Genomic DNA, 24050 nt, shown 5'->3' with positions numbered 1-24050 from the left:
AGGGTCTTTCCTGTGACTTCTCCTTCTCCTTGGCTTGGTGGCTCCCAGAGGCACATTTTTCTCATGGCAGATGGAAGAAGAGATGAGGTCCAGCCAGGTCACAGAAGCACATTTAAAGCCTCTGCTCACATCACACCCACCAACCTTCTGTTGGCCAAATCAATGTACACAGCCAAGCCCGACATTAGGGGGTCAAGGAAGTATACGCTGCCCACTTGAATGGGAGATCCTGCGAAGACACATGGCCAGAGCCTGGGATGGATGATTCTATAGTGCAGCAGGAGAGAAGAAATTAGACACAATAAACCAATTTACCACATCCTCTCTATTGCAATTACCCTCATCCAGTGTCGCCAAGTGTTGCCCGTCATCTTTCTATTTCTTTCATTCATTCCTAACTCTGGTCCCCTTCGACTCACATACTGCCTCACACAATGGTCTCCTTCATAGAATCTCCCCTGATCAACTCTTGTTTCTCCCCGACAACGCATCCTGCGTGCCTCCGCCTGAGTTTTCCTCCTACAATGTTTCTTTCTTCACACTGATCCTGCTTGAGAAACTTCAGTGACCAGCCGTTTAGCAACACAGGGTTCCTCAAGTGCCAGTAATTTCTGTACCCTCTTCATGGTGTTGGGCAATCTGTAGAACACCTGTATTTTTTTTTAATGTGGACCATTTTAAAAGTCTTTATTGAATTTGTTACAATATTGCTTCTGTTGCATGGTTTGGTTTTTTGGCGGCAAGGCATTTGGGTTGTTAGCACCCCAGCCAGGGATCAAACCTGCACCCCCTGCATTGGAAGGTGAAGTCTTAACCACCAGACCACCAGGGACGTCTCCACCTGTATTATTATTATTTAATATTTTCTTTCATTTAACTTTAAGTCAACTTACTTTTTTTTTCCTTAGCCTCATGTTAAATCATAGTGACCACGAGAAAACTACATTTTTCTAAAAATATAAAAATACATTGTGATTAAAATAAACCTGCTTGTGCGTTTACCCTCTGAAGTCACTAGAAGTATGATGATTGCTTTCAGGGACCCACTTGCCTCCTACACAACTTCATCCCACCTGTCTAACCTTCACTCTCATCTTTGCATATTTCTGTTGCTGGGGTCATCATGGTCTCTTCCTTGTCTGTGCACCTGTCACAGAAGAGTGTTAACCCTTAGCCTTGGTCAGACTGCCCTCGGAGCCTGGAAGACCCTACCTCTTTCTCTCTGCCTGTCTATCCTTCAAGATTCGTGCCTCTTCTATGAACCCCCTTCCCCCCTAGTTAGCTGGCTCTCACTTCCTGCTTTGCTTACAGTCTAGGCCCATCACCCAGAGTCCCAGCTCAGGCTTTTCTCATCGTTTCACGTGTACCGATCTCACCAGCTTGGCTCACAAGTGCCCCAAGCCTCGCATGGCTTGTGCCTGCCCAGTCTCTTTCCATCCAGCCCTCAGGGATTCTTCATCCTTCACTCTGCATATTGAAACAGGTGCTGTTTCCGTAGTGCCCCATCACAGTCTTTGACTGTTTCCTCTCGGCCCTTTCTCTGTCTTTCATCCCCTGGTTCATTCCTCCTTCTCTTTTGAGATGCTAATCAATTATTGCCTCCTCTGTGAAGCCACAAATTCTCTTCCCACAACTTGCTGTATGTCCTTCTCTCTCAGCGTATGTCACATGTGCCCGTGGTCACCAGGGTACTTATCTCCCTTCCCCACTAGACTGACTGTAAGCTCCTTAAGGAGTGGATCTGTGTCCCAGAGCATGACATAGAATAGGCACTTAGTAAACGTTGAATTTCACAATCAATTTAAATTTGAATTAAAGTGACTTGAACTTTGCTGTTTCAACGGGACTAGGCATTCTTTGAAGGCAGAGATCTTGTCTTCTCTCTTTTTCCTCCCCCATGTTTCTTGCCCCAGGTAGGCAAACAGTAGGTGCTTATTAAGTCTGCAGCAAGATGAGTTTTGTAGGAAACACAGGAGGTGGCTATGGTTGACAATGAAAATTGGTGCCAATTAAGATAGCTTAGCAATTCTAAGCTCTTTTAGGCCTAAGCTGATTTTGAACACCAAATGCATCATGATTTTGATAACTGAAGGCAAATGGGGCCGTGTTGGAGCCCTTTGCCTTTGCTCATGATTGAAAGGAAAGATGCAATTCATGTTAGGTACCTAGTCCTGTCTATTCTGTATCAGCTCTGCATCTGGAGATGGTGTTAAATTCTTTTCGGGATGGAACTGGTATTGTGTGTGTGCGCGTGCGTGTGTGCGCGTGTGTGCGTGTGTGTGTGTGTAAAACAGAGAAGAAGAGAGATAGCAGTCCAGATGCCAACACACCTGGAATCTATTTGTGAGGATCACTGGTTCAGTCCACAGCTTGGACCATTCATTTATTTCTCACTAAGTGAACATCTGGGATTCAGTTTGAGACACCATCAAGTTTGGATGGGATCTCAAAGCCGTGGTTGGGATGAGGGACTGCTCGCCCGAGGTGGGAGTGAGAGAGGTGAGCAGGGGCTCTTAAACTATTCTGCAGACTTCAGTTCAAATGCAATAGCCAGAGGGTTGAGAAACCCTTCCCAGGCTGGAAAAGCATTAAAAAAAAAAGCGGGGATGGGGTGGGGGGAGGATAACCAAAGGAGATTCAGTCAGATCAAAGCAATAATGCAATCTGAAAAGCGTCCCCTTTCTCCTTTTACCCTGTTCCCTCTCCACCCCATAGTGCTAAAAATGTCCAGGTATTTTCCTTTACTAGGAAAAAAAAAAAGAAGAAAAAAAAAATTGGACCTTGACCAGAAAGGAAATGCTATGAGAAAGTAAAATTCTAATTAGTTATAGATGAGAATTGGTCACAGATAATTACTCGACATTCCTTGGCTCATGCCTGGGAGGGCTTAAAAGATCTTTTTTTTGTTGCTAGATATGTAGACATGTATCTAGATAACTAGATAAACACAGAGAGAAGCTCACCGTCATTAACAGATCTTGCAGAGCGCAAGTGTTTAGAACAGAAATGAAAGGGAAATTTGTCATTCACAAGCCAGGAATGTTTGAATCGTTCACTGTCAGGCCTCTTTTTTCTCTTTTTCTTTCCTTTTTTCTTTTTTTTTTACTTCGAACTTTCTCAAAACAAAAGTTCAGTGGGTTCAAACAGGATCATTTTAAACAGTACCCCTCCAGAAAATTTGTGCTGAGTTGCACCTGCCCTTGGTGACATCTACCGACCAGAGTATTTCTCCTTCAATTTGCATCTGTCATTTTCCTACCAGTGGGTTGAAGAGGCTGGAGACCCAGATGAAGGGCCTAGAATAACCCAGAGAGAACGTGGAGAGTCTGTGGCGAGTTGTGCTCATGCCATCCTATTTAGAACCAGCTTTGCTGCATTGGTTTGAGGATTTTTAGGGGAAATCCCATAGCTACCTAAAGTATTTTTCTCTTAATTCCTAGTAGAAATGACTCAACATTAACTCAAGGCTGCTCAAGGCATACTTAATGTCTTGGAGGAGCATGTTTTTAGAGAACAACACTAACTTCTAAGGAATTCTCAATCCCCCTTCCCTACCCAACACAGCTCTCCCATATTTATTCCCAGGCAGCACAGACAAGAGAGGGTTAGCCTTTGGGGACCTTCTGCCTTTTGTTTCAGCACCTTTGTTTTACTAATATAGAAACCTCACTCTGATGCCCCACCTGGCGTAGGGACCCTTACCCTTACTCTGGCTTCACTTGGTTCTGAAAACTGCCCCTGCTTGCCCCTCACCCCACTGTACAGTTCAGATGGCGTAGGCCTCCGGCTCCGTATTCTCAGGACCCTCTTTCAAGCACTGTGGCAAAAGTGTTTAATTTATGCTATTGTGATTGCAACCCTCCTGTTACCTGGTTGCAACACTCTGGAAGGTCTCTAACAGGCTACTCAGGTTTTAATAACCAGAAGTGAAGTAGCCAGTACGGGGGTTTGCGGTAGTTGCGTAGCAACTTTATAGTCCTTTAAGTTTTCCACCAGTTTGACCATCTTCGTCTCCTTTGCTCCTCTAATTCCGTGAAGTAGGTATCACTCACTCATTCGTTCGTCCATTCAACCAACCAACTAAACAACTAGCAAATATTTATTGAGCACCTCTTAGTTGCTAGAAACTATTCTAAGCTCTGAGTTGCAGTGAAAAAAAGAGACAAAGACCCTCTTCTCAGGATACTTCATCTTAGAATGGATATTCCAATCGAGATCATTATCCCATTTTCACATGAAGAAACCAAGAAAAAGAGAGAGGTTAAACCCTAAAGGACACACAGCTTATTTAGAGCTGGATTTAGAACCTAAGTATCCTAACCAGCTTCCAGAATAAGAATAGAATAAGGATCGTAGGACTCATCTTATCCAACCAACTGATTCTGTTGATACAGAAAACCAAGCCACAGAGAGGGGCTGTGGTTCACACAGTCACACAGCTTTGGGGGGCAGAGCTAGGACCATAGCCCAGCTTCCCAAGTCCCAGCCCCGGGGCCCTGTCCATGAGTGCATGGACCCTACAGTGGCCTAAGAGTCACTGGATCTGCCATCTTGTCACTGTCACTCTGTCTTAGTCCATTCAGGCTGCTATAACAAAGCACCACAGACCGGGTAGCTTATTAGCAAGAGAGATTTGTTTCTTACGGTTCTGGAGGCTGGAAGTCTGAGATCGTGGTCATGCTCTGGTTCTTCTGGGTTGCAGATGGCCAACATCTTGCTGTGTCCTCACATGGTAGAAGGGGCAAGGGATCTCTCTGGAGCCTCTTTTATAAATGCACTAATCCCATTCATGAAGCCTCTGCCCTCATATCCTAATCAGCTCTCCAAGGCCCCACCTCCTAATGCCATCATCTTGGGGGTTAGGATCTCAGCATATGAATTTGGGCGAGAGGAGGACACCAACATTGAGACCATAGTGACCTCCCTTACTTCCTTAACCAACAGATCCTCTGACTCATTTTCCTAAGTACTATAAGCACATTCCCTCAACTGCCTTACCCAGTCTTGCCTTCCACAGACTTTTAGTACCAGACCTGCCATACACTGTCCCCTAACCTCCACCTTCCCTGTTCTTGCCACAGATGACCTGTCTTTGGCCCTGTCAAAGGCCACTGCCATCACTTGTGCACTGGAATCTCCTCCGTCACCTATTCAGGAGCCTCACTCTAAAAATTTTCCCCTCATCCCCTGCATCATTGATTTACCAGATCAGTCTCATCAGCGTAGGAGCGTGTTGCAATTTGCCCCATCCTAAAAAATAAAAACAAAACCTTTCTTCACCCCATTTCCCCTGCTAACTATCAACCCATTTTCTGTTCCCCTTTGTAGCGAAATCCCTCCAAATTATTATTTTCCCTTGACTTTTGTCCACCCACTCTTTCTTGAACCACTCCAGTTAATAGTTGATGCCTAACTCTCTACCAAGCTGTTCTTTCTAAGTCACCACGTTGCTCAGTTCAGTGTTGTCCTCATCTTTCTCTGCCTCGTGGCTGCATTTGACCAACCAGTCCCTCCCTCCCCTTCTCCCTCCTTGGAACCCCATTTTCACTTGGCTTCCACAATTCCACCTTCTCTTGCTTCTCCTCCGACCACACTCCACCATTTCCTCCTCCCTCTGGTCTCTAATGGATGGTGCAGCCCAGGACTCAGTCCTAAATCCTCTTCCCTTCTTTTCTTCGTTTCTCATGGTGGCTGTGGTTCCTGTATTTAAATACCATCTACATCTCCATTTTGGTCTTATCCCTGAAGCCCAGATTTGCATATCCAGTTGTCTATTGGGTGTCTCCACATGGATATTTATGGGCATATCAAATTTAACGTGGCCAATCTGGCCCCTCGCCAAACGTGCTCTGCCCACAGTAGTCTTCCTCCAGCTCAGCTAACAACAGATCCACACTTTCAGATGCACACGCCAAAACCTCAGCATCATCCTTCATTCTCCTCTCTCAAGCTTTACCTCCAATCCATCAGCAAATCCTGTCTACTCCACCTTCAAAATATTTTCATCTTCACACCTCTGCAGCTACCACCTTGGTAGCAGGGTAAAGAGAGTTCCCAGAGAAGGAAGGAACATGTGCAGAAACCCTGAGGCAGGGGAAGATGCAGCACTGGAGTATCTCTGAAGGGATAAAGGCATGATTCTTGAGTCTGGGGAGTCGCCTGCCCTATTGGCCCCGTTATGAAATAGGGTTGAAGCGATCGCTATGGGGATCTGAATTTTGGCCACTGCCAGACCGTCTGGCTGTCTGGAATGGATCTGGCCAGCTCTAAGGGATATACGTGATTCTGTTAATTGCATCTGCGTTACGTCTGCAATGTATGTTGTGTGTGTGTTCATATGCGTGCGTTAAGTATGCATTTTTTCCCACTCCAGACATCTTTTCCTGGACTCTGAGCCATCAGTGTACTAATGTAGTTCCATGTCCAATCTGCTGGGGGATCCCCCGAAACCCCTGCTCATGACTTTAGGCCTAGATGAAGCAGTCTTTTTGTTCACAGACCTTTGGGGTTCTTTGCGTTGTTCTAGGCAAACATGGGCTTTATGGGTTGGTCACCATGGAACAAGATGACCCTCCGAGCCCTTGGCTCCTTCTCTGCAGAGACAGGACTCCTGCCCTTCTTCCCCCCACCCTCTTTTCTCCTCCTGAAATCAGGGCCTTCTGGAGACAGGGGTATTTTGGGGCACATGGCAGCAGCTGGGACAGGGGTCAAAGGCAAGGCAGGCTCAGGCCACCGACGTGCTCTGCTTTATCCCTAACAACCGTGTAATTGGAGGAAAATTGGCCCAATGTGAGGTGCTGGAAAGTTCAAAAAGGGTTGTTTCAGGGTCTTTGTGCCTGTTTTCTTTTCATGCTGGAGTGTTGAGTTGGAGCCCAGCAAGATGCTGGGCAAGCCCCAGAGCTCTCTAGAACTGGACAGTTATCTCGGGACAGAGTCACCTACCGGGGCAGGCAGGGGCTGAGGATGCCCTTGGGGAACATCTGAATAAACAGACCTTTTAGGTCTGAGAGGAGAAGGATAAATGCTCTTAAGAGATGGCTCAGGATTCCTGCCCCCTGGCCTGGGGGCAGTGATTTCCTGGGACCCTCAGAGCCTTCTTCAGAAACCAGAGGGGCAGGATCATTAAACAGGCTTTGAACAGTAAGGCCAAGGAAGCACAGGGTCAGTTTCCTAGCCTGCTTTGACTCAGTTTCTCCAACTATAAAATGAATAAACGCTCTTATTACTGGCCTCCCTCCTAGGATTGTTGGGAGGCCTCCTGGTCAACCAAGCACCAAAGGGTTAAGGTAGCAGAATGGTGAAGCGGTTCAAAGTTCAGGTTTCAGTGTCAAAGGGACTTCTGTCCAAACCTTATTTATCAGCTGCGTGACTTTAGACAGGTTTCATAACCTCTCTGAGCCTCAGTTTCCTTGTGTAACATAATGACATTAGCAGTGTTGCTTTAAGGATGAGATGAGATAATGGATATAAAGCACCTCCCACAGCAGTTAGCCCACTGTAAGTGCCTTGCTTTGATAGAAAAAAAGGAAGGAAGGAAGAACAACAAGATCAAAGAGATCATTATTATTGCTTTGATTCTAAAGCGAGTTGGTTATTATGATAGTTCTCGCCAAATATTCAGGTGTCCCTGTAGATTTCCCAGCTTCCTTTGCAGTTAGGTTTGGCCATGTGACTAGTTCTGGCCAGTAGACTGAGAGTAGATATGATATGAGTCATTGTGAGGTCAAGGAAATTAAGAGCCGGTGTGGCTCCTCCCTCCCTCTCATCCCCAACACACTGACCTTGGGGGCCACATGTCCTCTACGGCAGCGCTCCCCAACCTTGTTGGCACCAGGGACCGGTTTCGTGGAAGACAGTTTTTCCACGGACGTTGGGGAGGGGGAGGATGGTTCGGGCGCTAATGCGAACGATGGGGAGCAAAAGGGAGCAGCAGATGAAGCTTCGCTGGCTCACCTGCTGCTCACCTCCTGCTCTGCAGCCTGGTTCCTAACAGGCTGTGGACGTGTACTGGTCCACGGCCCGGGGGTTGGGGACCCCTGCTCTATGGCATCTTAGAGATAGAGCCAAGCCTTTATGTGAGTGTGGAGTCTGTGTCCACTGTGTTAACCCAGTGAGATTTCGGAGTTCCTTTGTTACTGCTAATAGCCTTGCTGACCGATACAGTCATCTATGAAGGAGAAATACATCTCCCCTGTTCCTGACCTCCTGGGGCATCTAGGGATGATGATAATGATAATAACAGTGGCTGTAACAGCTACCATTTATCAAGCCTTTGAGAAATACTGCAAAGCCCATCGCAGATGTTAAACTATTCAGGTATCTCACGAGGTTCATGTTTTGCTATTACATAATAATTGTGTTCCTAAAGTAAACTTTATTTTTTTAAAGGGTTCTCTTAAAAACTTCAGTGAGGAAAAAATACTGCTTAGCGCAAGAGTTTTAGACTATGACAACAAGTTGTTTCTCTTACAGAAATGTCAAAAGTAAAGGGTTTTAATTGCTATTAGGACATTCTGAAGTTACAAACTACAAATAACAGATTTTCAAAACTGACATAAGCCAACCTAAAGGTCATTGAGCAAATGCTGAATTCCATGGAAGACAAGATTCAGGTCAGCTTGCTTCCAGACCATCAAAATAAATTGTGGCTTCGTCCAGAAGTGCTAGTAAAAAGGAAGCCCCATTAGATCTCAATAAAGCTGCTACCCTCCCCCGCCCCTGCAAAAAAAAAAAAAAAAAAAAACCCCTAAAAATACATTATAAAAAAAGAAAAAGGAAATCCCAATGGCAAAGAACAGACAGTCACCCATTAAAGTGGCCCATGGGTGTTGAAGCTGGAGGCCAATAGGCTTTCCTCTGATCCACGCAGGGATCCTTTCTGATAATGACAGCGGTGTAGACCAACAAGGAGCACGAATTGAGTTCCTTGCTGAACTGATCAGGTTACATCCAATTTGCATTACGAAAATTTGCATAGCAGGAAAAAGCCTGAATCTGATTTGTCCGGCAGATGAGGAAAGCAAGAAAATATGAGGCCATCAGTGGCTACAGTGAGCAACTACGGAAACAACCCCTATTCAAGGTTCTCTGCTTTTTTGACTCTGCTCAACTCAGAGTTCCCCTGATGTATAGTGACATCTGCACATCCTCATGAATGAGGGTGCCACCTCTGAGCTGGGATTCGAGGCCTCTGAGTTCGGTTCTGTCCTTCTCTTGGGGTCTGCCAGGACGTCTTGGGCCTGTCCATCCCTCCACTTGGGGAAGGCCTGGAGCTTCTGCTCTGAATAGCAAAGCCGCTTTGGTCCTTGTTGGTGTTTCTGAAAATACCAGTAGACCTGGAAGGTGTCCAGGCTGCCTAGGAAAGTGCCTGGAGAAGGGGATTCACTTGATTTCATTACTAAAGCAAACAGTCCTGGTGACCTTTGGGAATTAGCATATTTTGACTTCCTCCCTCCCTCAGGCCTTCGCTGGGCAGCTGAACATTCCACACCTCCCTGAGAAAGGGGAAGCACTTTGAGTGGGTGCTGGGGCCTGTTGCTGACTAAGCATGCCTCCTTCCGGCCTGGAGGCCTCTCACCCGTACTGCACCGACTGAGGGGACGAACTGGCCCCGTCCTTTCTTGCCTTGCTTCCCAGTAGGTCAGTAGTGAGGCAGGTGGGTCTGGAAGCCGAGTCTTCAAGAAGATTCTGGAGGATGTAGACAGATTCAAGCAACTGGGCCCTCTAGGAGTTCTGTTCATCTGCAAACAGGATGGCTCCCCTCACCCAGGGGAGGAAGGCTATTGCTTTTTCAGGCTCCCCTCATTGGCCATTCCCACTTTATGATTTACTCATGAAATTCAACAGGCCCTTATTGAAGGCCCTCTTGCATGCCTGGGGCTGTGTCAGCTCACAATGGGTCACTGAGTAGATATTAGACCTATTTCCCACTCTCAAGGACCTTCAGAACTTCACAGAAAGACGAGACCCACTTGTGAGGTAATAAATCACAACAGTCTGTAATGAGGGCTAAATTAAATACCATCATTATCCATGGTAGTTAAGAGCCCAGGTTTGGCATTAGGTGTCTGGGTTCAAATCCCACCACCATCATTTTGGTTGAGTTTGACTTTGGGCAAGTACCTTAACCTTCTTAGGCCTCTGTTTCCTTATTATAGGTTGACCAAGGGTACTAGCCTCAAGCACTTCTGTGGGGAATTACATGAGCTGGCACATGTGAAGCGCCTTGTACAGTGCCTGACTCATGGTCTTAGGGTTACTACCAGCTACTGCTACTAGTTGTCAAAATATATTTGAGGGACCCCAGTAGTTTAGAAATCCTGAATCTAAACACACCCCCTTCTGCATAATGGTCCTCTCGTCTTTATTTCTTTCAGCACTGATTGGTCATTTTGACTGATCAGTTACCCAAGCTGGAGCCCCTGGGGCCTTCATAGGCATTTAACCACAAAACCCTGTTGATTAGACCTCACATCTATGTCCTCCACTCCAATATGACTCTTACCCTTAACTGGGTCCTCACACAGCCACACTGATTACTCAGGAGCCCTCTTAACTGCTAGCCTTGCTTTTGATTTCTACTCTTCCGAACAAGCCTTACTACTACTCAGGAGAACTTGTTAAAATCCAAAACAGATGATCATTTCCTTCTCAGACTCTTTCTGCGGCTCCCTCTGAGTCTCAATAAGCAGCCAAGCCCGAATCCTTGATCATGACCCGCAAGGGCCCTCATTGATATGACCCCTGCCTACCTCTAGAGCTTCATCGCTTGTGATTCTCAAGTCACCTCCAAGTCCCAGCAATGCAGCCCTGTACCCCCAATTCTCCTCCGTCTCCTGGTCCTCCATGACCATGCACATACACCTCTCGAAGTCTAGAACCCTTTGTCCCTATCGCCCGAAGAGTCAAAATTATGCTTAAAAAAACAAAAACAAAAGCCCTCCAAACCACTTCCTTTGGGAAGCCTTCCTTTCCCAGGTCTGGGTTAGCTGCCCCTCCTCTGTGCTCCCACAGTAGCTTTGCTTACAAGATCACGCTGCAGATTTTTGTTTTCGTGTCTATCTCCTTCACTAGCATCTGACCTTCTTCGTCTACATCTTATTCATGCAGGTGCAGGAAGGGACTGTATCTTATTCATCTTTGGATGTTCATATTGAAAAATGACTAGGAAGATGGATGGATGGATGGATAAATGGACAGATGGGTAGATGGATGGATAGGTGAATGGTTGGATAGAATAGTGGATGGATGGATGGGTGGACGGACGGACGGATGGATGGACAGACAGATGGGTAGAGGGTGGATTTATGAATGGATAATGGATAGATAAATGAAGGAATTCAATAAAGTGGCGAAAACCTCTAATTAGGTCTCGCGGCCATCAGTGGTACTGCAGAGACAAGGCTCTCTTTCTTGTAGCTTCACAGTTCAGGCCGAAAAGCAGAATGACCTTGCAACTAGCAGCCAGTGGGTTTTTTTTGACCTGGATTCTCCCCATTGTTCCAGCAGGAAGGCTGAGAAGGAGTGTTGATCCTAGAGGGAGAGAGGACACCCAGGTGGGCTTTATCCCATCATGGACCCAGCCTTTCTGCCGACCTCCTCAGGTCTGCCCTCATACGGGTCCCATTCAGTCCTTTTCTTCATCCAGGCATCATGGATTTATTCCCAGCTTGAACTACGGCAGATTTCCGCCTCTGATTCCAGGGTTACAGAGCAGCAGATGGCGTGAGTACGGAGGACGCCTTGACCAGTAGCCGCTGTGTGCGGCCCGGCGCTTACCCGTTCCTCTCAGGAGAACAGCACGTTTCACTCTGTTCGTTTTCCTGTTCAGGAGCTGCTCTTAGAGCCGCCACGTGAGAAGTTCACCTTACGCAGCTTGGAGCCTTTCTTAGCTCTTCGAGGAAGACCTTTCAGGCCGACTTGGTTCACTAAATAAACACAAATAAATCCTGGAATGGAATGAACTAGAAATGAAATGTCGTGTCGAGCTCCTCTTGATACAGAGACCCAGCATGCGGCCCGCCCAAGCCGAAGTGGAAAGACCTGAGGCTTTTGGGAGAAGAGCCCAGCTCAGCCACCCTGGAATCCTCATTCAGGGTTTATGAAGCAGCAGGCAGCACACAACTGACTAAATATGGTTGTGTTTTTATTTTTGTCCAGCCACAAATACCGGCAAAGAACTGAAAACGATTCCTTCCCTTCCTGGAGCCTCGGAGCCAAGCTGGTTTTATTTTTAGCTTCAACTCTGGTTTTGAGCTTTTAGGACACTCAATACCCTCCCCACTGCGGGCAGCAGTGGGCCGATTTCAGGACTTTTGCCTAAACTGGAGCGTTGGTTGTCTGAGTGTAACTCTCACCAGGCTCTGTGCAGCTGTGGCAATAGAGGGTGGTTCCAGACAGACCCACCTGGAGACCCACTTCTACTCTTGGGGACTCCAAGAGCATCCTTTTCAGGGAGGGTAATGTACGCAGGGTGGATGGTTGCCTGGGCTGGGGCAGCGGAGGTGGCAACCCTGGATGAAAGGAAGCAGAGGCAAAAAGAAGACGAGGGAGGGAAGAAAAGAAGGGGAAGGCAGCTGTCACAGACTGAAAGCCTTCGAGGAACACAGTGGTTCAGAACCAGGCTCTGGAGGCAGCTCCCCTGGGTCTACATCCTGCCTCGGCCACATCCTGTCACAGTGGCCTTGCAGAACGGGCTCAACCGCTCCAGGCTTTGCTGTCTTTATCTGTGAGGTGCCGGTAATCATGACACCAGCCTCTGAGCTGCGCTGCCTGAGATCCTACCCCTCTAGCACGTGGCGTAGTGCCTGACATGCATTTGTGCCGCAACTCGTTTCAGTTATTATTGCCATGCTCTCATTGCAGTGTTAGACACTTATGCACACAGTGTGTCATTAAAACTTACTGTAACTCACTGAGTAGGGTTATTAGGCAGATGGAAAACGGAGGCTCAAGGAGCTGGGTAACTTCCCCGAGGTCCCATGGCGAGAGCATGATAGAGCCAGACCTGAACCCAGCGTGACCAACCCCAAAGTCATAGCACCACGCCTTCTCTGGGACCAGTGCTTCCCCGTGTTAGAAAGGGGCTTATCACTGGCTCTATGAGAACTGCTCTAGACAAGGAGCTAGACTCCCCCTCCTCTCCTCTGGACTCCCCCCTTTCTTCCCACTTTGGTGACAGGAACACACAAAGAGCAGATACTGGGAGTGATCAAAAGAGCACTGGTCAAATCCACAGAGACAGAAAATAGAATGGTGGCTGCCAGGGACGAGGGGAGGGGCCCTGGGGTGGTGGTGTTTAATGGGTACAGCGTTTCAGATTTGCAGGATGAAAAAGCTCTGGACATCTGCTGCACAGCAGTGAGAATATACTTAACACTACAGAACTGGACGCTTAAAAATGGTGAAGATGGTCAATTTTATGTTAGGGCTTTCGTTCTAACCACAATTAAACAAACGAAAACAAAACAAAACGAAAAAGAGCACAGGGAGTCAGGTCGCCGTTTCGGTGGGGCAGGGCATTTGAGCTTATCTTGTCCGACTTGCCAGCCTTTTCTCAGGCTTCCTTCCAGTCAGGAGTGTCACCAACAGCTCCGCTGGTCCACCCCTGCCCCGCACCACGTGGACCCCGTCAGGGCTGAGCTGCACACTTCTGACTTGAGGTGGTGAATGCTCCTCTCACATGCTCTGCCCTTTCAAACTTCCTTCTAGTCCCCTATCCCTCTGAAGTTTTTGTCCTTCAACCTGGAACGAAAAGGGGAAAATAGCAATCCCCCCGACCCCCAGCGGATCATGTCTGCATGATGTGGTGGACGAAGTGTGGGCTTTGGGGACAGAAGCTGGGAAGAAGCTCACCTTTTCTTCTCTTCAGTTCGCTTAGTTCTAAGATGGGATAATACGTTTTTTCCACGTAGCCAAATGTGCACAATTTAAGCGGAGAAGTTCAGCCGGGCTGTAAACTGCTCTTTTGCACGGGGAGATTCTGAAGAGTGAGATTCTGAGGATTCTGGGGACAGGAGATTCGGGGACACTGGTTTGGGCTTCCCTGATTAGGCTGCGTAAAGATGCTTGGACAGAGAGGCCTGGGAATGAGCACGGGGCAGGCTTTCCCTCTTGGCCTCACACTCTCGGGAGAGCAGGCTTCGTGGAGACCACAGTGACTTACGGTCCCTCGGAAACTCAGATGGCCTTCTTTTCTGTGGGCATCAGCATGGACCGTTCTCAGGAGAGAGTCTGGCTCTGCTGCCACCACCCAACGTGGGACACCCCTCCTGGACTGAGTTTGCCTCCGGGTCTACACACCTAGACCGTGATCCCTGACCCAGGGCCGACTTTGCCATCTAAGCACAGTGGGGACAGTACCCAGGGCTGACAGTACTTTTTAGGGACCTATGAAAATGGTTTAATTTCTTTTAAAATTAGAGGAAAGGAATGAGTGTTCAGGTCAAAGTAAATGTTATATAATATTAATATATTTGTTTTTATACCAACACAGTTATAAAATACAATATTTAATTTTTTTAAATAGGGGAAGGGGCCCACAAAGGCAAAAATGCCCAGGGTCCATGGCAGTCATAACGCAGCCCAGCTCTGGTCTGAAAAGCCAGGCTGGCAGGGACTACATTTGGCCCTTTAACCCCTGGTGATCTGCCCCACCCTCTTCTCTGTTCCTATAACGACTGCTATCTGTCCCACCTGTCCTCACCACTTAGGATCTGGAATATTCTCTCTGGTATTTTGTTTATTTTTAGAGACCCATTTCACATGCCCATTCCATCACCTGGCAATAGCTAGCTACCGCAGGCACATGTTGAGAAAAGTTCAAAAGCCTGTCTGAGGTTCGTGGGAAAGAATGTCCTGATCAGTTAGTGATGCCTCTCCGAGGCTCGTGAAGGGGGCTGTGGCAGCAAGCGTGTTGTGTTCCTGCTTCCGACTGACCTTTGCCTTTTTAGCGCCAACTTGACTCCCAGCTCCGCGCGTTAAGAGTGTGCCTTACACGTGCTGAGCATCTCACGTTGAAAGATCTAGAAGCCTCTTAATACCTGTTGATCGATTGGCCGAAGGGGTGTCTGTAAATACTCTTGATCCCGTTTCCTGTCCCCTTGACATCTTTTCATTCTTTTTTCCCCCTTCAGGCGCCTGAACAAGAATAAACTCCAGGTCCTCCCGGAACTGCTTTTCCAGAGCAACCCGAAGCTCACCAGACTGTGAGTAGAATGGAGTTGTGTTCCCCACCTGGTGCCTTGCCCGGCTTTGCTGACGCCGAGGATGCGGTTGCCTTAGCGTGGGGAGCCCTGAGCCGTGTGGACCTTGGCAGTGAGTCCGCGCACGTGGGCGCTTGGAGCCAGGCTTCAGCGTGCTGGGTCCTCACACTCCCCTCCAGCCCGCCTTTCTTGCGTCCGTCCTTCCCAGATCATCCGCTTAAGTGGCCGGTGAGGGCTGTGGACCTGTGGTAGTGCATCTCTCCTTTGCAAGGAGAAACTCTTCCTTTTAACTTGGGTCTGAATTAACCTCAGGGAAATGCCCTGAGGGTAGGCTTGGAGGTGAATTGGTTCACGCAAGACTGCCAGTGGTCTCGGAGGAGGGCAGTGGTTTGGGTTAAGCATTTCAACCTCACCTCCTTGCTGGCTAGAAGGATACCTGCCCTTTGCCTGCTTCCAACTGCTGCCAGTCCGGGAACCCTGGGTCTGGAGATCTGTGATTTTGTGGGAAAAGAAAGAAACACTTTGAATTTTGCTTTATCTTCAGAATGGTCCAGGGTATGATGGGGGGTGGGGGGAGACTTGCAGATTCTCTGTGTATTTATTCAGCGTGAGAGTTTGGATACTGAAGAGCTGGAGATGCACGTCGCGATGGAGATTGTGATTCGTAGATTGGGGTTATTAGGCAAGTGCTAATTACTGACAGTGAACAACTCCATGACTTCGAACCTGAAAGTCCTACCGGCAGTAACTAGTGTACGTTATGGGGTGAATTGGTCGCCCAAGGCTTGACTTTCCGGCTGGAGCAACAAGTGTCCGACTGCTTAGCAGTCAGGCAGTGAGATGTACGGCCTGGCTGGGAGGACTCTGACCTTACTGGGGAGGCTGCAAAGTGGTAGCCACCCTTCTCGTTTCCAACGGCCGTGTTTAATACCTCCGTATGCAGTCCGCCGATGCATGGAGATAAATTGGGAAATACGAAACGCATGTTTGCATGTGCACTTAAGAATGAGTTCTGAATTAGGAATCTGTATCTCTCTCTGTACACACACACAGAGACTATATACATAAATGTGCTTTCAAGGACACTTGGCTGCAACAAGAACGGACTGGGGTTGGCTGGGGTGTCAAGGGTACCGCGGCCTTGCTTGCCTTCTCTGGGGGACACCTGTACTTCGTCACGGTCTCCCCTCTTGCTGGCCCTCCCTTTCTCTTGCTCAGTCCACCCGGCTGACTGTGCTAAATGAGGGAAAGAGCATGCCTCCCTTTCCACTCTTCGGCTCTGAATCCACCTTGATGGACGTGAGGGTGCATGAGGTGCTGTTGCTGGCCCGAATGAGCAACAGCAACTGGGCAGATGGGGAAACCACTCTGGTTTTTAACTTCCTCTTCCCTTTACAGTTCTTTCCTTAAATGCTCACCTAATAGCCATCTCTCCACCTAGCACTACCTTGTGCTTTTCAACCTGCTTTTAACTAAATAACGCAGACTGTATGCTGTTCTTCTGGAATCTCAGCGTCACTTTCGAGGCAAGTAAAAGGTGCTTATGGGACTGGGGCTGCTGGGCAGCTTTGAGCGGGTAGGTCTGAGAGTTCCAGTTGCTGCAGGAGGTCAGGGGGGCTGATTCTTGCTCCCCATGGCCATCAGGTGAGGCCCATTTCAGGCGGGGCTGGTCTTGATCCAGGCAGAGGAGGAGTTTCCGGCCGTGATAACAGGCCTCTGCCATGCTGGGGGCCAGGCCCAGGCAGGTAGCACAGGGGCATGGGAAAGTCCAGTGTCCTAAAGGCCACTTTCTAACTGAAAGAGGTCGGGAGAGCCACTTTCCCTTCTGTGCCTAAATGTCTTCATCAGTAAACGGGAGATGCCTCATCTTCCCTTCTACCCACCTCACCAAGGAGCTGTCCGTGTATCCGATGAAATTATGGTGGGCATGCATTTTCTAGGGTTTAAAGTGCTGTGTGAGTGCAATTACCAAGATAGCTATTGTTACTCCTACAATTCCCATCTTCACCACTTGTTTCTAATCTCCTTTCACTGGGAGACATGAAGAAACCAGGAGCTGCCGTGGGCCCTGAGATCTGTTACACGGAGCTTTTGTCCTCAGGCCAGAGAGCTGCAGCTGGGAAGGCAGGGAGGACGTTTGGCTCATTTTGGTTTCTGTCCCTCTCCAGGTCCCCGTCCAGGCCCAGTGTGACACATAGGCACTCGGGAATGGGTGGATGAATAAATGAATGATACAGGCCTCAGGGTATGAACCATGTTCTGAGGGAACTTTGAATCTTTTATCCACCATTCCTTCATTCACTCATTCGTTTGTTTGTTCATTCGTTCATTCAGTAAGCTTTTCCCAGGTGCTTGTTCCAGCCTGGCCTCTGTGCTGGGTGTTAAACTGCAGATATGAAGTTTGCCCAGTTCTCTGTGTGCCCCGTCACGACACATTCTGAACGGCCGCCAAAGAGCTGAGAGCTAAATACATATTTTTGTTCATGGAAGCAGCTCTGTTAACCCAGGTTTGGGCTATAATCAGCAATCCCTTTTTCTCCCTGGGCTTGATCTTTGATTTTTCTTAATGACCCTATTGTGTCTTTGTCTCATTTTGTCAGCCACTCCAGGGCCTTTTTGGAAGTAAGCAGGGTGCAAATTAGAAATCAATAAATGTGCAATCATGAGTGTGTATACATGTGCCACTGGCTCTGTTTTAAAAGAGCACTGCATCTCAATAGACGCAGTGAGCCGTTTTCCAGGGAATGCTAAATGGGGCTGCTGGGTGGCCGTCTCCTCCACAGTCGGCCATGTGGTTTAAACAGCAATTCTGACGCACCTTTTCTTATTAGATCTATAGACAAAGACTGCTTAATAGTCAATGATTATCTGAAAAATACCTTTTGGAAAGGCTATGGTCGTATAATAAGACATGTAGTGATGGGAAAGGGAAACAATATTTATTGAGAACCTATTATATATATATGATTATAATATTATCACTAACTAGTAAGTGGCAGAAATGTGACAAATTAGTTTAACTCAGAGGGGAAATATGTTAGTTAATGTGCATGGGAAGGCCAGTGGTAGTTATGGTTGGCTTTAGGAACAGCTGGATCCAGGAGCATGGCGGTGTCATCGGGACTTCGTCTCACTCCCCCCAGCCCTAGGAAGAGAGCACAGGATGGCAGGCAAAAGCAGAAGACTCTGAGGGCAGTAACCTAGCAACCAGGGTGGAGAGGGTGTCCTCGACAACAGTCCTGCAGGAAAGAACTGAGGGTCAGTTGCTTACCTTGGTCGCACGTCCAGCTCTGAGCAGATGCTGTTGCTGGTGAGGTGGTGTCCTCTGATTGACCAAGTTTGGGCCATGCGTCCATCACAGTTGTTTGCAGATGAGGGTGTGCGGGACCTGGGAATGGGTTTCCCAAAAGGAAGAGTAATTCTGTTATCAGAGGACAGGGGAAGACATACTAGGCTTGAACACGGCAGGCATCTACAAGTTTATTGAGCATCTAGTCTGTTCAGTTCCCTGTGCTTTCATTGAGTGGTTTGGATCCTCACAATAACACTTCAAGGTAATGACAATAGCAAACACATTGAGTGTTGGGTGCTCTTCTGAGCACTTTACATAGAACGTGTTGGATACTCCTAATGATGCTATGCGGTAGGAACTATGAGTACTATTCTGTGGATGTGAAACTGAGGCTCAAAGAGGTCAAAGAACTTGCCCAGCATCATACAGTTACTCAGTGACAGAACCAGGCATCGAATGTGAGTAATCTGACTCCGAAGCCTGTGCTTTTGTTCTACTACAGTTAACTCCCTGCCTCAATACTCCCATTTTACAGATGAAGAAACTAAGGCCCAGAGTTTAAATTACTTGTCCGTACCCGTATTTCTAAGCAGCAGCACGGGGCACTCTGCCTCAATACTCAGATTTAGCCTTCACACCAATCCTGCAAAGAGAATCATTATTAAATCTACTTCTACCTCCGCTCGCCGCCACTAGAGAAAGCCCTTGCGCAGCAGCGAAGACCCAGCGCAGCCAAAAATAAATAAATAAAATAAGTAAATTTATTTTTTAAAAAAAATCTACTTCTAAAGCTTAGAAGTGTTATCTGACTTACCCATAGCTGTATAACCAGAATACAACGGAATGGGGAAAGAAATGCATGTGTGTTGCTGCAAAGTACCTCTGTTTTCTACCATGCCACGCTGCTGTGCTAACTATTGTGGAGAGCTGAAGTCATGCTAAAAAGGATTGGTGATGGACCTGTCATACATCCAAGTGCTCTGCGCTAACTATTGTGGAGAGCTGAAGTCATGCTAAAAAGGATTGGTGATGGACCTGTCATACATCCAAGTGCTCTGCCAGGCCTTGGCTGGTTACCCCGCCCCACCCCCCCCCTTAGACGCAGCACCATCTGATTCATTGGTGCATGTGTATAGTAGTGATGTATCTACCCTCTTACTCTGTCCTTTAGCGCATAGAGCACGAGCCGTAGAATCCTAGAGCTCAGAAGTGCCCTGAGGCTTAGGTAATACCACTGTGGTCTGTAAAACACCCAGCAAGGTCTCGATCCTGCTTTGGGCCCTCAGTAAATATTAGCTCACGCCTGTCCTGATGTATATTATAAGATTTTCAAGGATCAGGCCTGGACTTCTGCTCTTTCCAGGTTTCCTATCACTCGTGACTGAGCACAGTAGATGGCAGTAAAGTGAAAAGGGTAAGGGGCTGCCAGTTACTTGCTGTGAGACCACGGGCAAATTACTTAACCTCTCTGGGTCTCAGGTTCTTCATCAGTAAAGTAGACAATAATAGAACCTACTTCTCCAGGTTGTTGTGAGGTAAATGGAAATAGCCCAGGGACAACCTTTAGCGTTGACTATAGCCCATAGTAAAGTGCTCAGTGAAAGATGGCTATGGTTAACTTTTGCTGGCTGACTGATAGGAATGGTGCATATGCTGGGGCTCTGGCATCTCTGGTGTAAACATTTCAGCACCTCTCAAAGAGTTCAGTCTCCCAAATAAATGAGGGTTGAGGGAGGACTGCACCGGGAGTGGGAAGACCCTGATCCTCATACTGGCTCTGCCACCCACAAGCTATGTGACCTTAGGCATGTTACTTCATCTCTCTGGGCCTCATCTAGAGAGGCTGAGATGAAGCGTGGTCTGTTACGTGGTCTGTAAGTTATTAATTTCTCCTTTTTGGCCTCTCCTTCAAGCTTTCTCTTTTACCCACACGTGGGGGAAGGAGGGAAGGATTTCTGGTGATTTGGAAGTTAAGTGGTTAATGTTGCCAGAAATTCCTTAGAAGAAGCAAAAGACAAGATGAAAACAGTAATTAAAAGCTGTCTGCCTTGCACCAGATTAGGGAGCTTTGAAGGGGGTGAGAGGCACACAGTGGTTCACAACTGTTGTTTTTAAAAATTTGACTTTGCCGTGTGAGGATGAGCAGACCCCTGGGGTCCTTCTGCTCCACATCTCCTGGATTCATGTCCAAAGAGTCCGTTACATATTTGGTAGTGGTTTAAAGCCTGTTGCTGAAGAAGCAGTTGTGCTAGCAGCAGGACGGGGGCCCCCAATTATTCTTCACACAGTCCCTCGAGGTATTTGGCAGATTTAAAACATGCCACTGGGGTTAAACCGCTGTCGCTCACTTGGGTCAGTGGAGTTGCAAGAGACTTGGGAAGTTAATCCCCAGGCAGCTGAAAACAACATGAAATGTGACCAGCCCACTTAGCCCCAAGTCACTGGGGCTGCTGTCCTGGTGGGGCCGCTTCCCTCCCAAAGAGTTGTGAGACCTCAGTTTCCAAGGAACTTACTTGCGATGAGTGGGCCATCCCCAGAACTCTCATTTCTGCTACCTTGTACCTCTCCTTCGTATTTAGCATTTTCTGCCCTTATCACCAGCCATGTGCATCCATGCCCTGTATCCCCAAACAAGCCAGAAGCTGCATTCAGCAAGGTGATCTAATGTTCTTTGAAGTAACCCAATATCAGAGCAAAGAGCAGGGGCTTTGGAACTGTCCAGACCTGGGTTTGGATCCTACCCTCTGGTGACTGACGCTGGGCAAGTGACCTCCGCTTTCTCAGTCTCTGGTTGGTTAGCAGTGCAATAGGGATAATCATCATAGTTCCTGTCGTAGTTTGCTAGGGCTGTGATAAAGAAGTACCTCAGAGGCCACAACAGTGAGAGGCCCGCGTACCGCAAAAAAAAAAAAGTACCTCAGACCGGATGGCTTAAACAACAGAAATTTGTTTCCTCACAGTCTGCGGCCCAGAAGTTTCAGATCAAGGTTCTGGCAGGTTTGATTTCCTGAGGGCTGTCTCCTTGTCTTGCAGATTGTTGGGCTTCTTGCTGCCCCTTAACATGGTTGTCCCTCCGTTCACGCTCACCTCTGGTGTCCCGTCCTCTTCTCATAAGGACACCAGTCATGTTGGCTTAGGCCCCACCCTAATGGCCACATTTAACTTAGTCACCTCTTTAAAGACCCAATCTCCAAATACAGTTACATTCTGAAGGGTGGGGGCAAGGGCTTCGTAATGTGTACGAATGAACACATTAGCATATAATAGTTCCCAAGTGTGCATTGCATATTTACTGTGGGTCAAGTGCTCTGCGAACTGCTTTTAGATAGATTCTCTTCCTCAATCTCAGGCTTGGGAGGTTAGATACTACATTAGCCCCATTTTACAGATAAACACACCGAGTCCTGGAGATTTAGACAGCTTGCCCAAGGTCATAGAGCCAGTCACCGACAGAGCTAAACTTTAAACCCAGGCTTGCCTGACTACAGAGCCCACATCCTTACCACAATTTCCATACTTATGAGAAGTCAGTAACTAAAGGGCCAGCACCCCCTCGTAGAAGCTCAGTTAGTGCTCTAGTTCCTTTATCTCTTTGAAGCCCTAAATGAGACCAGATCTGTTGAATGACTGGAACCCTGTACCTCTAGGTCGTACTTTCTGCTACTCGGAGCTCCTTTTGTAGCCACTTCAGTCTTCCAATTCTGCACTAACCTTTAACACATAACTACATGCAATATGTGTCTCCATAAAGCTCTGTGCTGATGTGAAACGACGCTCTAAAAGTGAAAAATCAGTGAAGAAAACAAAAACCACACTATTGAGTTTTCCAGCAGAGTCATCCGATGTGGTGAAATGATCATGGGACGATGGGAAAACCAATCCATCGTGACGATAGGGGCTTCAGAGACTGCCTGCCTGCTTGCCTACCTGGAGATGGATCTCAGAGACCTGTCCCCGCCTCTGGTGTGGGCTGGCACAGCCTTCAGAGGCCAGGGGACGGATGGTGAGACCAGCCTCACTATCGCAGGCGTGGGGCCGCTTTTTCCAGGGGCATGGCTGCCTAAAGCTCATGGAAAAAGTCCCTGCAGACTGGAGCTCCATTTCCTTCTCCAACACTTCCCCAATCACCGAGCCCTGTGGTTAGGCCAGCCTTCCGTTTGCTTTATGGCAGGCTTCGTCACCTGCATGCTTCGTCATGTGCTTGAAGACGGGTTTAGCTTTAATCTGTGTGTGGACAGATAATGGATTACCGTGGGTGCCCTGTCACTCTTGGGATTTCTGTTTTGTGTGAGTTGCACTCTCTGTAGTACCTGAAGCTGGAGCGAAGAAAGAAGGCAGGCAGGGAAGGTTTCTGTTCTTCTCTCCTCCACTGAGCCTTTATCCAGCTGAGCACAGAAGCCTGTTGCCTTATTCACAGAGTTGATTATAAGGCTAATACTTTGAATTGCCTTATGGACTCATACTATAGAATTTCAGAACTAGGAATAAAAGTGATCTGGGCCAGTGTTTTTCAACCTTTACTGTGCATCTGAACACCTGGGAATCTGGTTAAAATGTGGACTCTGGTTCTGCAGGTCTGGGGTGGGACCTAAGAGTCTGCATTTCTACAGGACCACACTTCGCAGAGCGAGGATCCAGACTACAGTGGTTCTCAGACTTAGCATATAGAAAAACTAATCCCTTGAGGTTCTAATGAAAATGCTGATTCCCAGACTATGTCCCGAAGGACTCTAGTTTCATTAGATCTGGAACGGATGTAGGGATTTGACTCTGTAAGTAGGCACCCTAGGTGATTTGGGTGTATGTCACCCATGGGGCATATTTTGGGAAACACTGATCTAGTACAACCCCTGTTATTTTATAGATTTGGGATCAGAGGAGGAACCAAACATTTCATGAGCACCTACTGTGTGCTGCACACCTTATGCATTTGCCATCTTCTTTGGTCCTCCTTCAAGGTAGGTATGTTTATGCCCACTACACAGAAGATGAAACTGAGGGTTGAGGAGTTTTAACTAACTCACCAGGAATAAACCCAGGTCTTTCTGACCCCCAATTCTGTATATTTTTCTGCTTTATAATGTGCTGCTTGTGCTGAAATACATCTTGAAAAAGAAGGTTGGGCAGACGGGAGAATAAGAGAAAAATCATGGACCTCTATAGCTTTCAAGGTTCAGTATTTGTACTTTTATGCTCATGTGAGTGTATATGAACATATGCTCATATCTGAGATCTAGGATATTAAGACTTGAAACAATAAAAGAGAAAAATTTTTAGACTTAAATGCATGTTTGCAAGTGGACTTTTCTAAGTTCCCTACAATTTAGCAAAGGTAGAGTGAGGTTTTACATCTTCAAATTCTTTAGCCCTTCGGGCCAGCAGCAGAATTTTCTAAAGTGATCAGGCAATACTTGTACTTGAGAACATTCTGCCAGCTTGGAAAGTTTTTCTTTTTTATTTTTTTAAGAAAGAAAGAAAACCAAGCTGTGACTTTACAATGCTTTGGAATTACAGAATATGCTCGTAATTTTTACAATTCTGCACAGACTTCTTTG

At 47.4% G+C, this 24050-nt stretch overlaps 1 protein-coding gene across 4 annotated transcripts in view; it reads left to right on the top strand.

Moving 5' to 3' along the window:
• SLIT3 (slit guidance ligand 3) overlaps nt 1-24050 on the top strand; it is a 609805-nt gene that overhangs the window by 87845 nt on the left and 497910 nt on the right. For all 4 annotated transcript variants that reach the window (XM_073802786.1, XM_073802783.1, XM_033853549.2 and 1 more), the window contains exon 4: nt 15135-15206. In XM_073802786.1, the coding sequence (XP_073658887.1) occupies nt 15135-15206 (72 nt within the window). The remainder of the gene's footprint in view (nt 1-15134; nt 15207-24050) is intronic.

This window comes from Tursiops truncatus, chromosome 3, assembly GCF_011762595.2.
Source record: "Tursiops truncatus isolate mTurTru1 chromosome 3, mTurTru1.mat.Y, whole genome shotgun sequence".
In the NCBI taxonomy this organism is placed as follows: Eukaryota; Metazoa; Chordata; class Mammalia; order Artiodactyla; family Delphinidae; genus Tursiops; species Tursiops truncatus.
This window is presented reverse-complemented; position numbering and strand designations above follow the sequence as displayed.